Genomic DNA, 16,557 nt, shown 5'->3' on the forward strand with positions numbered 1-16,557 from the left:
ATGGAGGGAGGGGAGAAAGGTAAAGCTTTCTCCAGTTAGGGCGCCCTGGACCTAATCTTGTACAAAGTGTGCTCAGTCAGGTAAACACCTCACATCTCAGCCTTGGTGGCAATGGGACCCCTGCAGAGCGGACATACTAGCCTGCCTGAGAATCACGCTACCTTGTATGTGCTGAGACATTGACTCATTTTCCCCTTGCTTGTGTCGATGAAACAGGTCCCATTGTCATCTGCACCTTACCGACAAGGGAGGAGAGACCTGAGGCTGCCAAAGTTGAAGGGCTTTAACCCATGTATCCTTCCCCAGGACACATGCTTATACTCAAAACAAATCACCTCACAGCAGAAGCTTGAAGCCATGGTCTCCTTTAGGCCAACCCCTGAGGTACAAAAGGCACGAAACAAAATACCAGAGTTCTGTCAAGTGTAGGCATGGCACGGACAAGCAAGGCCTGAGATGGTGGCCTGGCTCACAGTTCTCTCCTGCAGGCAGTCCTCAAGCTCCTCCCTCCTCTGCCCCCCACCACCCACACCTTGACAATTCACTAAAAGGTCTTTGAAATTACACAGCAAGGGCTGGGATTGTAGAAAGTAGAGGGCTTGCCTGGTATGCATGATACCCTGGCTCTGATTCTAAGCACTGCGTAAAGAGAGTGCATTCCTGTAAGCACAGCACCAGAGAAGGAGAACAGAAAGATAATCGGAAATCCCATATCTTCCGTAGCTATATAAGGATTGTCCAAAGGAAAGAAAGGGACAAAAAAATGGAACAGAGACTGAAGGAAAGACCATCCAGAGACTGCCCCACCTAGGGATCCATTCCATTTACAGACACCAAACCCCAACACTATTGCTGATGCCAAGAAGCACTTGCTAACAGGAGCCTGGTATGGCTATTCTCTGAGAGATTCTATCAGCACCTGACCAATACAGATGCAGATACTCATAGCCAACCATTGGGCTGAGCCCAGGGACCCCAATAGAAGAGCTAGGGGAAGGACTGAAGGAGCTGATGGGGTTGGCAACCCCAAAGGAAGAACAATATCAGCTAACTGGACCACCCAGAGCTCCCAGAGACTAAACCACCAACCAAGGAATACACATGGAGGGATCCATGGTTCCAGCTGCCTATGTAGCAGAGGATGGCATTGTCTGGTGTCAGTGGAAGGGGAGGCCCTTGGTCCTATAGAGTCTTGCTGCCCCAGTGTAGGAGGGATGCTAGAGCAGTAAGGCAGGAGTGGGTGATTGGGGGGAGCACCCTCATAGAAGCAATGGGGAGGGAGAGGGGGGATAGGATAGGGGATTGTGGAGGGGTAACTGGGAAGGAGGATATAATTTGAAATGTAAACAAATAAAATGATTAATTAAAAAAAAATAGGATTGTGAGGCCAGCCTAGGCACACACTAGACCCACCTTCAGGAAGAAAAATGATTACTCCTCAGTAAGCCATTGTGCCTGCATTTGTTTCTGTCCCTAATGAAGAGTGGTAGACTGAGCTTATTCTGAGCTTCAGCTCCATCCCTATTATCAAAAAATAACAATGACAAAATACCCCATTCCATCACTACATCCACGAAGAATCTGGTGCCTGGTTCAAATGGTCAAGGCAAAGGTGAACCTGGAAGCCATGGTCTCCTACCTAGTGTGTTCTACAGATTCTGTGGTGCTCCTGTCTATGCAGAGCTGTGATGAGAGGACTTGGCAGAGGCATCACACGATGATGCTGAGATTCTGTTGCTCACAGAAGGGATATATTAAAGAAGGAAGAAGGGAGCTTCCCAACAGGCTATCCCAGCACATCAAAGCACATAGGTCATGGCCTGACCATCACACCTCTTAGGCCAGCAGCTAAGAACCAGCTGCGTAACTCTTTCTCTTCATAGCTCTCCAGCTACAATTAACAGCTGAACCCTACTTCATACTGTACCTGGAGACCGCCGACTTACACTACAGGAGCAGTGGATCACCGATTCACACTGCACCAGCAGCAGATCACAGATTCACACTGTGAACTGGGGAGTCAAGGAAGCCTGGGTCAAACCCCTTGTATAGAGGATGTACAGAGTTCAAAATGATCCAGAGGGTCTGGGAGTAAGTGCTGGGACACATGGAAATATAGTAACTTAGCAGTGATGTTTGAACTCTTACTTATAGCTTCTCTCCCAGAACTTCACCGGCCTGACGTAGGACGTGATGAATATGACACTCCCAAGGAATGGACTCAGGGGCGTGGAGAAGATCGAGGTGGCAAATGTCTGGAAGAAAAGCATGGCGGAGTCTGAGAGGAGAGGGTTAAGGCAGAATACAAGTTGTCATCACCAGAGTTTCAAACACTATTCCATGGGTCATGGTGTCCCACCTCTGCAATCCCAGCACCAGGAGGGTGGAGCAAAGGTTAGCATTCATCCTTAGCTACAGCAAAAATTCAAGGCCAACCTAGGCTATAAGGAGGTTATCAATACAGACACCAACACTGATTTCAAAGTGTCACATCTATGTGTGCGTGTGTACACACACATGCATATGCACACACATACACACACACACAAAATCAAAATGAAAAGCTGGGAACTCTAGGGAGGCATGGTGGGAGGCAGAAGAAGGGAATGAATGAAGAGCCTCTGAGGGACAATGGATGAAGGTATTCAGTTGGACCATCACTAATAGCACCAACCAAAACAGACCCTAGACAGGATTGCAATGCAGAGGTCACTCAATGCCTCCTTTGGTTCCTCCCAATAGAAAGGGCAAAAGGTTAGCTTACAAGGCAGATGCCCTGTGAAAAGCACAGTTAAGATGAAATCAACACCAATAATTAAACACTTTAAGAAAATCATTAGGAGCTTAAAGGGACGTGGGGGTGGGATGCTGCCTCCCCACCATACACGTTTAGACTGTAGTCTAATTATGAGGAGATGATAGCTGGGCGCAGTGTCTGCACATGTTTAAAGGGTGAGCTTCTCTCCCTAGAGGCTGGAAGCTCACAAGCCAACAGAGGTGGCAAGAGAGGAAACATGCTGCAACTGGAGAAGACAATTTACCCACCAGTGCCCTGCTGGCTGGAGAGCTAATGCAATTCCAAAATAGAGCAAATTAGTCTGTTCTCGATGTGGGATGGAGCCTGCGTTTCTTAATAGGGTGATGAGATAATTAACGTTCGGCAATTAGGTGGGATCCAGCCTGACATTTACAGATCTGGCAGCTTTATCTGGACCGTTATGTAGAGCCAGCATCTCCACCTTTGATCTCATGTGGACTCCAGGTGCTAAAAGTCCTGACCTTCATCACTGAACAAGGATGAAGAGGTCTGTGGACATGGAGAGGCTTCAGAGGCAATGATCAGCACAGGGGCAGCTGGAAGGCCTTGTCTTGGCTAAAGGGAGTAAATGATGTCACTAAAGGGCCGGGTTTAGGGAAAAGATGGGTGGAATATTCCAAAATTGGTTGCCAAATATACAGTATAGATCTTGAATGTCTTCATTTCTTGTGTGTCTGTCTATATGTCTCTGTCTGTCTGACTGTCTGTGTGTCTGTCTGTCTCTGTGTCTGTGCTTATGTTTGTACTCGGGTGCACATTCATGTGAAGGCTAGAACTCAGTCCTGAGTGTCTTCCCTCAGATGCTGACAATCTGGTTTTGGAGACACAGTCTCCTATTGACAGGGAGCTCACCATGCAGGCTGCTAGGCCAACTGGCCAGTGAGTTCCAGGAATCTCCCTGCCTCTTCCTCTTCATCACTGGGTTCACAAATGCCTACCAACACAACCAGTCTGTTTACATGGGTCCTTGAGGCCAGCCAACCCAGGTCCTTGTGCTTGCAAGGCCAACGCACCCCTGAATTATTTCTTAAGCCTTAACGTCCCCATGCCCTAAGAGAAGGTGTTAACAAATCAGAGTGTTTGGCTTTAACCCATGCTGCATGCCAGCTTCTTCAGTTGTCTGGGATTCACTGAGTAGGCAATACAGGTTCTGGTATGAACAGATGTACTGGCAACTGTGTCAGTTTAGCCATGAGCTGTGAGGAATAACTGGGGTCCGCATACTTTCAATCAAGCACAGGTACTGACAGGAAGCGCCACCAGGTGTGAAATGCTAGGGATCAGAGATTCCTCACTTTAAACAGCCACCACAACTCCTTGACTATGTATTTGTCTTTCTTCGATAATTTTCATGTAAGAATCATGCTTAGAAGTTGAAACTTTAAACACACATCAGAAGTCACCTCAGTTTTCCTCTTACTTTATATAACGGACTCTTTAGGAAAACAGAAGGCTCAGTGGTTGAAAGGTGCTGCAAACATTTTTTTTTTTCTCTTGGCTTATCCCATCAAATAACCTTTGAAATGATTTGTGAATATCAACACAGGTCTAAGAACAGGAATATACCATGCTGTGAACAAGTAATCATCAAATTTTACCCACCCAGCTGTGAACCCTGCAAGCTACAATAATAACCTGTCTGCAAGATGTGTCCGTGGTTACACTAGTGGCACCCATGTTAGGGGACTAACCAACAACTTTAAGAAACTGGATTTAAGGTTCACTCCATGAGATTGAGTTCACACTTCAAACTATTAATGAAGCCAAGAACCTGGGACTAAAGAGACCATTGATCCTACAGGACACCTGCTCTTTTTCTGATAAATGAACACAGCAATATAACTATTCCTAGTGACATATTGCTATACCTATAGATCAAGCAATTCTCAAACTCCATCAGAGAACCAACTGGACCCGAGTGTGGAAAGAGAGACTTTGGAGTGCACAGCCCTGAGTGGATGCCTTTGTCACACCCTCCTCTCAAGCCTCAGGGAAATGTGAGGGTGAGGGAAGATTATAAGAACCAGAAGTGATAAAATGTTTTAATACATTTAAAAAAAATTAAAGAATCTAGAATACATTATTACTTAGTGATTATCACAAGTATGTTTCTGTCCTGACCACCCAAGATGAGTAAGAAATTTCCTGTGAGGAACTTCAGTTAACTGTCTGAAATCTTCATGGGAATAAAGCTTCCAGCCTCATTCGCACCCAAGTACACTGCCAGAGTTTAGACTGAGGAGGGTCCTTCACCAGAGAGCATCATCACACCGTCAGTGCCTGTGTCCATCCGTACTGGTGGTTTTAACTGTCATCCTGACAGGACCTAGACTCACCCAGGAAGAGAGACTTGGAGGAATTGTTCAGATAATGTTGTGCTGTGTGCATGTCTGAGAGGGATCATTTTGATTGTTCTCTGAGGTGTGATTACCCATCCACACATGCGTGACACTACTTCATGGGCCGGACTGTGTAAAGAAAGCTGACTGCGAGAGCAAGCAGGCCAGGAAGCAGCCCCTTCCTGGAGGGTGTGATGGACTGACTGCTTGAGTTTCTGCCTCAGTTGCCCCTCAGTGATGATTGCCCCGTAACCCCCCATATGTGAGTCAAATAAACCCTTCCCTCCCTTAAGTTGCTTTTGTCAGAGTGGTTGTCATGGCAACACAAACAAAACTGGAACACTGTCTCAGGATCCACCCCTGAGTTTGACCTCCAAGGTGTGTAGAGCCCAGGAATCTATTCATCTTACAGGTTCGTCCTGGGCTCTGATGCCAGTGGCTCTGAGCCTTGTGATCAGAAACACGGGTATGGAGAATCTAAAATCAGGAAAAGGAAACTCTGAGGGACAGATATTAGGTGGACACCAAGAAAACTGTATTAATCTCTCTCTTCAAGTATATTCTGGTGCCTTCTTTGTTGGTCTGACCTATGTAGGTCCTACCTGTCTGAAACCTGTAGGCCATTCTCCTGCCTATTGCTCCTGAAAACTAGGATAACAGGTGTGCATCCCCATGAATGACTTTCTTTAATCAACCTCTCTATCTCTCTACATTTGGGTATAATATGTAGTTATCTGTGTCAATGTGATCATTAGGAATGGCATCTCCAATTTGCTTTGAGCTGAATTAAATTGGATTAAAGCTAATGATCATTGTGGAAACACATTAAAAATGTACAGAAACCAGGTCTGCCTAGCAACCACAAAATAAAACCATGATTTATTTTTTACTCTCCAAAAGTACTTCAGGGTAATTCTACTTGTATCCAATTCTAGATTGTGTAATATTAATGAAGTAGATATAAAAAGTACATTATATTACAGTATAATGAATAATATATTGAATTTATTAACCCTATCCATAACATTTAAGAGTAAATAGATGTATACACGTTTGCCTAAGTCGACACAATTATTTAATCAGTAATTTTCTATTTAAAAGTCCAAACCTCTGACTACATACCTAGAGTTGGGAAACGGAAGGCTGTAAGAATGTAAATTATGGGTCAGCAAAATGACTCAGTGGGTAAAGGGTACTTGTCAGCCATCTGAATTCTGTTCCCGGGACCCACACATTGGAAGGAGAGAACGATTTTTCCGAAAACTCTTCTCCGACCTTCACATTTGCACCAAGGCACATGCCTCTCACTAAATAAATAAAATATGTATATATTTAAACAAGTAAAAATAACCATTGTGCATGTACTGAGGAGCAGGCAGAGTCTGGAACGACACAATGTCTTTTAAGGTTAAGTGGCCTGAAGGGGACCTGGAGTACCTCTCCGACACGAACTAAAATGTAATCAGACAGACCACAGTGCTGTTACTGCCGGGTCAGTGGAGAGCTCCTGTCTGTAAGAAGCTTGGCAGGGAGAGTGAGCAGAAAGGATACGAGGGATGGCGAAGAGCTGGGCAAACACGTGGAAGGAAGAACCCCAGGCCATTTGCCAAGGGGCCACATAGGCCAGGACAAACTGCAGCTTGTGAAGCAGGTCCCCAAGCTGAAAGCAAAGAGAGACAGGTTAGAGAAAACAGAGCCGGCCCTGGTCACCACATCAAAGTCACACAAAGGACATCATCTGTGGTGTAGAGGCCACACGATCACTGCTCGCTTCCACGTCACAGCATCATCTGTCCTGCAGGCCGTGCGAGACAGTGTCTGATGATGCTTCACAGGGGCCACAAGTCAACTAGAGCCGCGGCTGGTTCATCTAAGGAGGGTCCACGAATAGGCAGTGTCTGCCTTTCTTAAAGCAATAATCACAGCTTGGTCTGCTGTGGGGGAAGCTTTCTAGCAGATTTGTGCAAATCCTAGTGTCCTTGACGTTTCTCAGGTTTGTGTGTGTGTGTATAAGTGTGTGTGTGTGTAGGTACACATGTGTGTGCATACATAGAAAGAACAGAGGTCAACCCCTTGTTTCTGTTGGAACAATCCACTTTTATTTATTTACTTATACGTGTGTGTGTGTGTTGGGTGTTTGTGTGTTTTGCATGTGTTTGTGTTCACATGTGAGTGTGTGGGTGTGGGTGTTTATATGTGTTCACATGTGTTTGTGAGGTGTGGGTGTTTGTATGTGTTTGCATATGTGTGTGTTTGAATATGTGTGTGTGGTGTGAATGTTTGTGTTCATGTCTGTGTGTGTGTGTATGTTCAAATGTGTGTGCATGGGGAAACCAGAGGTCGGCTTCAGGTGTCATTCCTCTGGTGGTGGTCTCCTTGATTATCTGTTTCTTGGTTGTTTATTTTGTATGTATATGTGGTGGTGTGTATGTGTGTATACCTGTTTGAGTATAAAGCTGCACATGTGTCCAGGTGGGCATGCATGTGGGGTTCAGGAGAGATCCAAAATCTGGACCTCATGCTGTGTGTCAAATGCTTGACTTACTAAGCCAGGTTGTTTTCTGAGACAAGGTTGCTCACTGGCTCGGAGCCTGCCGATTCTTCTGGCCTGAAGCCCCAGGAACCCTCCCTTCTATCTCCCCAGCACTGGGGTTCTGGGTATGCGCTATGAGTCCGCTTCGTGTGTGTGGGTTCTGTGCAGAAGCGCAGGCTGCCATGGTTGTGACAAGTGCTGCAGTGGCTGAGCTGTCTCCCTAGCTCATTGCTCAGGTTCAGGTTTTTATGAGTTCATTTCATCTGTGAAGCCGCCTGCACTTGGAGAAAACAGCTCCACCTATCAAACTGCAGTTAGAAAGTGCTTAGGAATGCTGAGGTGGACAGGGAGAATTACACCAATGAGACAACCCAGCACAAGCCTGGGAGCCAAGAGGACCTTGCTCTTCCAAGCCTTGTCAGTTCAAGGTCCTATGTTTTTGTAATTATTTAAACTGTGTGTGTGTGTGTGTGTGTGTGTGTGTGTGTGTGTGTGTGTGTGTGTGTGCACGTGCGCGTGCGCTCTATGGAGGTGTGCATACATGCCATGCTGCACATAGGGAGGTCAGAGGATAGCAATTATGTGTAGCCACTTCTTTCCTTTGCTCTCACACGCTTCCAGAGATTGAACTTGGGTGGTCAGGCCCATACAGCAATTGCCGTTACCCGCGGAGACACCTCCCCAGCTTGATATGCCATCTCTTAAGTTCACAGGAAGCCCAGTCTCCCTGCCCTACATTGCCCCAGACACTATGTTGAGAACTCTTAGTGTAGCTATTAAGAATTCATCTCCTGGCTCACATCTCCGTGAAAACCGCAAGCTTGAGCAAGATTTGCTTAAGTGATATCCCCTTCTCCTCAAAGGCCTGGGTGATGGAAAGTTTCTCTGTTCCATTTTTCCCAGGGTGGCTGTGCCCCGAGAGGCTCTTCAGACACCTTCCCATGAAGCTAGTAAGTAGGTCAGGCCCAGCCATGCAGTCGGAGGGGCTGCCCCAGGGAGGGCACATCTGCGAGCACGGAGCCCTTGCGGGTCCAGCACAGCGGCATCATGATTAAATGAATCTATTACAATTATTTTTTGCTTAGCACAGCAGTTTGTATTTACGCATAAGCAAAACTAGTAATCAGACATCGAAAGGCTTCCAAACCCAGCACTTTCTTGCTCTAATTGCGTCCGGGGCTTCAGCTCTCCTCATTCTTTCCCCACCTCTCTCCTCGGTGTCTCCTTTCCCTCATGAATATCATGAAAGCCAGCTTAATACAGGATGCTAAATAGAAGTGGGAAGTGGGGACCTGGGCCGTTTTCTGCCCCTGGAGAAGCCAGGGTTCCTCCATGTCAGCTCTTTCTATTTCCTTCCCCCACCTTTCCATGGATCTTGAGAAAGAGAGTGTATGTGGAGGACTTAATGCCTAGACTACACGGGTTTAAGACGATGGGTTGGAATGTTCCAGACAAACATTCCAAGTCCCCATGTTCTCAAACACGAACCGATGGGGACTTGTGGATACTGAGAGAAACAGAGATAGTTTGTTAAGAAAAAAGGCAGAGGATCAGTAGCAATGGGTCAACAGCCTGGGACCTGTAGGTGTGAATGTTTCTCCACACGTGTTGTTCCATGTGGAGGTTCCCAGCCTGGTTTATTTGATATGTTGTGGTGGTGTGTGCATGTGCGTGTGCATGTATATTACATGAGTGTATATGTGTGCCTGTGTATGTGTGTGTGCACGTGTGTGTTTATATGTGAGTGTGGAGGTCAGAAGAAAATGTAAGTATCATCTCTCAGGCACTGTCTACTGTTCTTTGTCTTTGTTTGGAGGCAGGGTCTCTCACTGGCCTGGAGCTCACCAAGTAGGCTAGGCTGGGGTTGCTGAGCCCCAAAGCTGTCAGCCTCCCTCAGTCTGGGACTCTAGATATGCACACCATGCCCAACTTTTCTGTGTTGTTTTGGGTTCCAGCTCAAACCCTAATGCCTGCACAGCAAGCATTCTAGCTGCAGAACCACCTCCCCATCCCCTTAGATGCTAATGTGACCGCATTCCCCACCCCAGTCTCCTGCCTTAGGAGTGCATCCTGCCATACTCCAGCTCGATCCTCCTCTTCTGCTTCTGTAAAACACGCTCTCAGTGTCTACTTGAAACAATAGGCCCTCTCACCCCAAATTCCCTACATGGCTTCCCCAAACAGGCCACCAGTGGTTTCCAGTCTCTTTCTGTCCCTTTCCTGTCTCCCTCCTCCTCCCTTCAGCCATGCTGGTTCAAGTCCCTATCATGAACCATATGGGTAACCTCTGAAAAGAGACATTGAGGTATTTATTCCTGCAATCCTGGGGCTCCAGAGGATGAGGTTGAAAGATACAGAGCTCAAAGACAGTCAGAGCTGCATAGCAGGGCTTTGTTTCAACACACACACACACACACACACACACACACACACACACACACACACACAACCTAAAGTCACAAGCATGTGACTCCTGCCCAGCTGCACCTGTTTTCCAATTTTTAGCCACTACAGGAACCAAGTCCTAACTTGGTAGTACTCTTGCTCAGACCTCAGGGTCCCCATTATGATGCAGCTCCCATTTTCACCTCTAGATGCTTAGAACACATCTCCCCTCTCCAAGTCATTGCACCACCCCCCAGCCACCACAAAGCCTGCAACACATGTCCCAGCCTAAACGTCTGCAACTTTCAAAGCTTCTGTGGGCCTCATGTGCCTGACACCTTCCCTCCTCCTTAAAGCTCCAGGTCAGCACCTTGGCTTCCCAGTCATGAAGGCTGACTGGGCACCACTTCTGGGAGCTTCAGCAGAATGACCTCCTTCCTGGAGAGTCGCCTGTCTTAGACTTACCTGGCAGCACCACAAAATACAGGCTTAGCTTGAGAGCCTGCACCTGAACCTAGTTCCCTCACATGCCATTACAAGACCATGCAACAATTCACTTTATTCTCATGCCTCCATTCCCTCTTATAAATTGAAGAACACAGCTAGCAAAGCTACAAAGACGAATGGAGTGTTCAGAGCGGTTCCTGGCCCATGCACAATGTCAGGGCTATGCTAACACCCACACTATTGACCATGGATAACCCAGGGACCGAGCTTGGCACCCATGGGAACTTCATTGTTTCTTGTGTGTGATATATGAGTATACATGCTCACGTGTGTGCATATCTGTACATGCATAGGTCAATGTCATGTGACCTCCTCAAATGCTCACTGTTTTACTTTTTGAACTAGGGTCTCTCACTGCATCTCGTGTTTGCTGGCTTGGTTAGGCTGCTGGTCAGTGAGCCTTCCCACCACCTGAGCAGCTGCAATTCCAGGTGCTCGTCCTTAGGCCTAGCTTTCAGGTAGGTCCCAGGGTCTCTGAACTCAGATCCTCATGATTATGTGGCAAGCTCTTTACCAGTTGACCCCTCTTCCCAGCCCACTAACTGCTTTTTGAACAAAGTATTTTGAATTAATTCTTTTGTAAAATCCTGAATTCTATTTTTAAAAAGGCATTTTATTTTAAATATAAGAGTGTCCACCCATACCCACGAAGTACAAGGAAATGCCATTTAAAGATTCCTGCAGAGACCTGGAACATGAACTCTGGTCCTTCATAGCAAGGTTGCACATCATGGCTCCATAGCAATTATTCAAACAATCACCCTGAAACAGCTTCACCATTAATTTTAATTTCCTGAGTGGCAAAAGCATGTTTGTTGAACTAATGGTCTGTGGAATTTCATGTCTAATGTGTTAGGGAATGGCAGGGTTCTCTCAGGTCATGCATACATACCCTCTTGCAAATGTTACTAAGTGATTCCTAAGGATGTCCCAGGGCCAGCAGGATGGATGCAAGGACTGTGATAACTTTGGTCTGCTTACAATCTAATATTCCTAGCCACCGAGTGTTCTCCCTGCACAATTTACTGTGACCCCAGATCTGGGTGAACCAGGCAGATCTCAGAGCATTGCAAGGGTTTCTTGATCTTCCAGCTCTCATAAAGAGTTTGACATAGCCAAGAATGACCTTAAGCTTTTCATCCTCCTGCATCCACCTCCTTAGTGCTAGGACTACAGCCAAGTGCCACTATGCTTGACTTAACTGGTCCTAGAGCTGAAACCCAGGGCTTTGTGCAAGTTAGGTAAGCATATTACTGATTGGGACACATTCTCCTTCCTGTATTACATAAGGTGTGTGTGTGTGTGTGTGTGTGTGTGTGTGTGTGTGTGTGTGCGCGCGCGTGTATGTTTATGTGGTGTTGGCAAGAATACATGTGTGTGGTCGAAGGCCAGAGATGAAAGTTAGGAGTCTGTCTTTCCTCGAGTGCTCCGACTGTTATATTTTGGAGCAAGGTCTCTCACAAAGCCAAGAGCTCACCAGTTCAGCTAAGCTGATCAGGACATGAGATTTATCCATCTCTCCTCTCCCACAGCTAAGATTAAATCATATGCCAATACATCCGTGCAATGAGTGATTCCTGAAAGTATTGCTGACTGGAAACCCAGCACTGGAATTTTCTAGAAAGCTTCTAGGACATACATTAAGAGAATGCATTATTACTACTTATAAGAACTGTTACATAGATGAGCATGAGAGACACACCCCAACACTTGGTCTTGCAGGCAGAACCTTTCTGGGGAACTTGGCTTCTCTTTGTCAGGATTGCTGCCTGCTTCTTTAAAGCTGTTTGGGGTTAGAATCTTGCTCCTCGGTGCAGTGGTTCTCTGACATTTCTCTCTGCAGACAAGGAGTGAGCTCGGGCAGGAGTAGAATAGGCCAGGACTCCATCTCATCCTTCACAGGATGCCAGTTTCTCAGCCCATTGTCTCTTCACACCCCCTTCCCCACCCCCCACCCCCAGCTATTATCCTAGCCTAAAACTGATTATTCAAATGACCTAAATGCTCTTTCAATTAGGGAAAATAGGAAAGTTCCTACTTTGGGTCATTCTGAAATCATTGGTATTTTAACCCATAGTTCATAAGGATCACAGGAGGTGGCTCACTTGAAAGAGTGGTTGTCTAGCAGTCATGAAGCTCTGGGTTCCAGCTCCAACATGATACAAAGTGAACGTGGCTGTGCACACCTATAATACCAACACTCAGGAGGGGGATACATCAAGAGCATGAGCACAAGGCTGGGCTGGTCAGTTTTTGTCAACTTGACACAAACCTACACCTGGGAAACCAAACCTAGGAAAGGAGTGTCTCAATTGATGGGTTGTCTTTATCAGACTGGCCTGTGGGCATGTCTATAGGGAATCTTTTTGATTAATGACTGACAGAGGAGGGTCCAGCTCACTGTGGACTGTGCCATCCCTCAGCAGGAAGACCTGGATTGGAGAGATTCAGGAGGCAGCACTCCTCTGTAATGGCTGCTTCAGTTCCTGCCTTTGGCTTCCTTTAATGATAGATTATAAGAAGTAAAATGGAATAAACCCTTTCTCCCCAGGTTGCTTTTGATCAGTATTTTATCATAGTAATTGAGAAACTAGAATACAAATTGGTATCAGGAGTGGGGGTTTGTTGTGACAGACCCCATCATATGCCTTTTATGTCTAGGACTATTATATAGGAGGAAGGTAGATGACTATAGAGCTTTGGTCTGGAAAGACATTGAATGCTCAGATGTCCTGTTGTTGTGGGAACTTGGAAGATAATGCTTAGGGAAATGCAGACAATAGAGGCCTGGCTTGTGAAGCATCAGAAGGATTTGAGAGTCTCTCAACAACTCTATCAGTACCATTAATATGATGATTTGAATAAAAATCTGTGGTGTCTGGTCATCTGGGGCTGAAGAATCACTGCAATTAAAAAGAGATCAGTACCAGTAAGGTAAGACTTTGCTTTATTAGGACAGTAAGTACTGTTTAGCTGGGTATGAAGACTCAGCTGTGGTGAATAAGAGTCCAGTTACTACTGAGGTTAAAATCTGGGTCAGCATAAAAGCTATGGTCTATAAAAGGCCAGGGATGACTCTCAAGCTAGTAGCCAAACTTGGCTAGCAGAACCATCTCCCATGTGGTATTGGTTTTGAAGACATAGGGGAGACGTGGACAGGAGCTAAGGCTTGGCACTGTAAGATGCCATAGTGAATACAGCCTCAGTTACAGTGGAGGTTCCAGAATCAGGGGGTTCATGGAAAGAAGCTGAGGCTTGGCACCTGTATGAGGACAAGGGTCACTAGATCCTCCCCTGAGGTTCTAGCTACCACTTCTCAGTGGCATGTGGACGTGCCAAGTGTTGGATTACAAAGCAGGAAAAGATCTGGTGAGAGATGTGGACCCCGCAGGGCTGTAGCTGTCTGTAAGTGAGACATGCTATATTTCCAGTGGGGTAACTGTCTGTCTGTCTCCCATGCTCCTGTAAAGAACCCCAGTAAGTTCTCTGGTCTATCAAGCTGACCTTCAGTGGGATCCTGACTTTGGGTTGTCTGTATCTTCTCTCCTTTCTGGTAAGAAGGCATTTTTTTTATTTTCTAAATTTCCCCAGGAAAAGTCAGGCCACATGAGACACACCCTCTCCATCACTGAAAATGAAAGAAACTTGCCTTGGTGAAGACAATGGACACCATGAAGAAATCCAGGAGGAAGCTCTCAGAGATGTCCTTGTAGTCAAAGTGGAAAAAGATGACCGTGAAACCCAAGTTGGCGAACTGGTGAACCGGGTTACAGAATGACGTCCTCAGCAGCTTCATGCCCGCGGTGATCATCAGAAAAATGTCCCAGCTGTGAAAAACAAGAGGCTGGATCAATATCACGTGATGTTATATAATCACTAGGGTCCTTTGAGGTCAGACTATGCAAATGCCATGTGCAATCCCAGAAGGCCAATTTGGAGGTCCCACACTGTCCACATCTGCAGACAGGGAGCAGGGCCTCAGAGAACAGGGTGACCATCTAAAGTTTCAGGGAAAAACTTCAACAGAGTCTTGGTCTGAACTGACTCCTCTGCCCATCTTCATTGCCAGTGAAGACACGTTATGTCTGTCCTGATTAGGTTTAATTGTCAACTGGACCAGCCTAGAGTCATCAGAGAAGAGAGTCTCCGTTGAGGTATTGCCTGAATCAGCTTGGCCTTCGGGCATGTCTGTAGGGGATTGTCCTTATTGTTAATTGAGGACGGAGGGCCAAGCCTATAATGGGCAGCGCCAGGCAAGTAGTCCATGGCTGTATAAGGAAGCTAGCTAAGCGTGGACCTGGGAGAGAACCAGCAAGCAGCATTCCTCTGATGGTTTCTGCTTCAAGCTCTGTAGGAAACAGTCTAAGAACAGAGTCCTGTGAGGAGAATTCTGCGTGCTTGTGAGAAAATTCCAAGAAAACAAGACAAGAGTCTCTAGACTCAGTTTCTTCAAAGACATGGACTTTGTTCTTGGAATGTGTTTTTGTGACCCTCCACGTGTATGGATAGGAGTGAATTTACTTCAGCCGTTGTTATTCATACGACTGTATGGAATAACATGTTTTTGCCATGTGCAGCCTGTCTTTGTGATTGTATTATACTTTATTCAGGTGACTCTACTTAACCTTTGGAGTATAAACTGTCTGATGCTCTGGTTAAAACTGGCTCTTGCATGAGGCTTTAGTCCGCCTCATCTTTAGGTTCCACTCTGGGTTCACCCTGCCAAGTGGAGTGGTAAATAAAGTTCCTGCTCTGACTTCCCTCAGCAATAGCCCTGAAGTGTAAACGTAATACGTCCTTTCCTCTTCTAAGCTGCTTTTGGCTTGAACATTTTATCACGGCCACAGAAAGGAGATTAGGGCATTAGCCATCAAAAACTGCAGCCAAGAGTCCTGTCCTCTGCAGCCAGAAAATGCCTTCAGGGCACATCTGAGGTCAGGGGTACCACGTGAGAGCATTCCACAGAAAACTCTAAACAGTTACAAAACAGACAGTGTGCTGTCCCAGCTAGGGTCTGCTCCATCTGTACCTCATCATGACAAGGGACCATCTGAAACAAGGGCATGGCAAGAGCCAACATTATGCTCCAAACACAGAAATGCAGAGGTTTGTTTTGTTTTGTTTTCGAGACAGGCTTTCTCTGTGTAGCCCTGGCTGTCCTGGAACTCACTCTGTAGACTAGGCTGGCCTTGAACTCAGAAATCCGCCTGCCTCTGCCTCCCAAGTGCTGGGATTAAAGGCGTGTGCCACCACTGCCTGGATCAGAGTTTTTATAAAGCTGTTTCATCTCCACATCTTACCTCCAATGTTTCTTATGTTTGCTGCTCTAGTGACCTTCTGGTTTCCTTTAAAGTCAATCCCCTAACTTTTCTCTCTCACTGTATCAGTTGAGTAGCTGACCAAGGCAGACTTGTGAGAAACCTTCCCTTCTAGAATACTGCCACTCTGTATCTGCTCCACCCTAACAATGCATTTGGCCAGTGACTCCTCACCTTCCATCAGAATAACAGATCTGCAAATTACCAAGCAGATTTCCATTTGTACATTCAGAACTAATTTTCATCCATGAAACCAATGATTTAGCCTTACATGGCTCCTGCTTTGCAAGAACACAGGCACCTTGACGGCAGGATGTCTCTGGTGCCCCACCTTTTACATGATGAGGCACCTTTTGATAAATGCAGGAAGTGATTGCAGGGTCGTCTCTCCCCTCCCCCGAAGCATGCATGATATTTACTAAATGAAAATGATCTGGAGCAATTTGTGAGGCTTGAAGCACAGCAGTGAAGATCCTGGGATTTTCACCTCACGCTGAGCCCCTGTCACCTGAGGAGTGTCATCAACTGCTCTTCTGCAGGCAGATCTTCAGACCCCCTGATGTTTCTCTGTGGCACCACTGTGAGCAGATCAAACTTCCTTTGTATCCCTGTCCACTGAATACTGCCTACTCTGAATGGATTTGAGCGCAAAACCAC

At 46.3% G+C, this 16,557-nt stretch overlaps 1 protein-coding gene and 1 long non-coding RNA gene across 4 annotated transcripts in view; one reads left to right on the forward strand and one right to left on the reverse strand.

The window, feature by feature from the left end:
* Positions 1 to 16,557, reverse strand: part of Pcnx2 (pecanex 2) — a 156,081-nt gene that overhangs the window by 42,708 nt on the left and 96,816 nt on the right. For all 3 annotated transcript variants that reach the window (XM_031341830.1, XM_031341829.1, XM_031341831.1), the window contains exons 21-23: positions 14,232 to 14,409; positions 6,709 to 6,817; positions 2,149 to 2,278 (exon numbers count right to left, since the gene is read on the reverse strand). In XM_031341830.1, coding sequence (XP_031197690.1) covers positions 2,149 to 2,278; positions 6,709 to 6,817; positions 14,232 to 14,409 — 417 coding nt within the window. The remainder of the gene's footprint in view (positions 1 to 2,148; positions 2,279 to 6,708; positions 6,818 to 14,231; positions 14,410 to 16,557) is intronic.
* LOC116070421 lies at positions 5,493 to 15,353 on the forward strand. Its single transcript, XR_004110382.1, has 2 exons — positions 5,493 to 5,569; positions 14,174 to 15,353. It is a non-coding gene; the product is annotated as an uncharacterized LOC116070421 (long non-coding RNA).

This window comes from Mastomys coucha, unplaced genomic scaffold, assembly GCF_008632895.1.
Source record: "Mastomys coucha isolate ucsf_1 unplaced genomic scaffold, UCSF_Mcou_1 pScaffold22, whole genome shotgun sequence".
In the NCBI taxonomy this organism is placed as follows: Eukaryota; Metazoa; Chordata; class Mammalia; order Rodentia; family Muridae; genus Mastomys; species Mastomys coucha.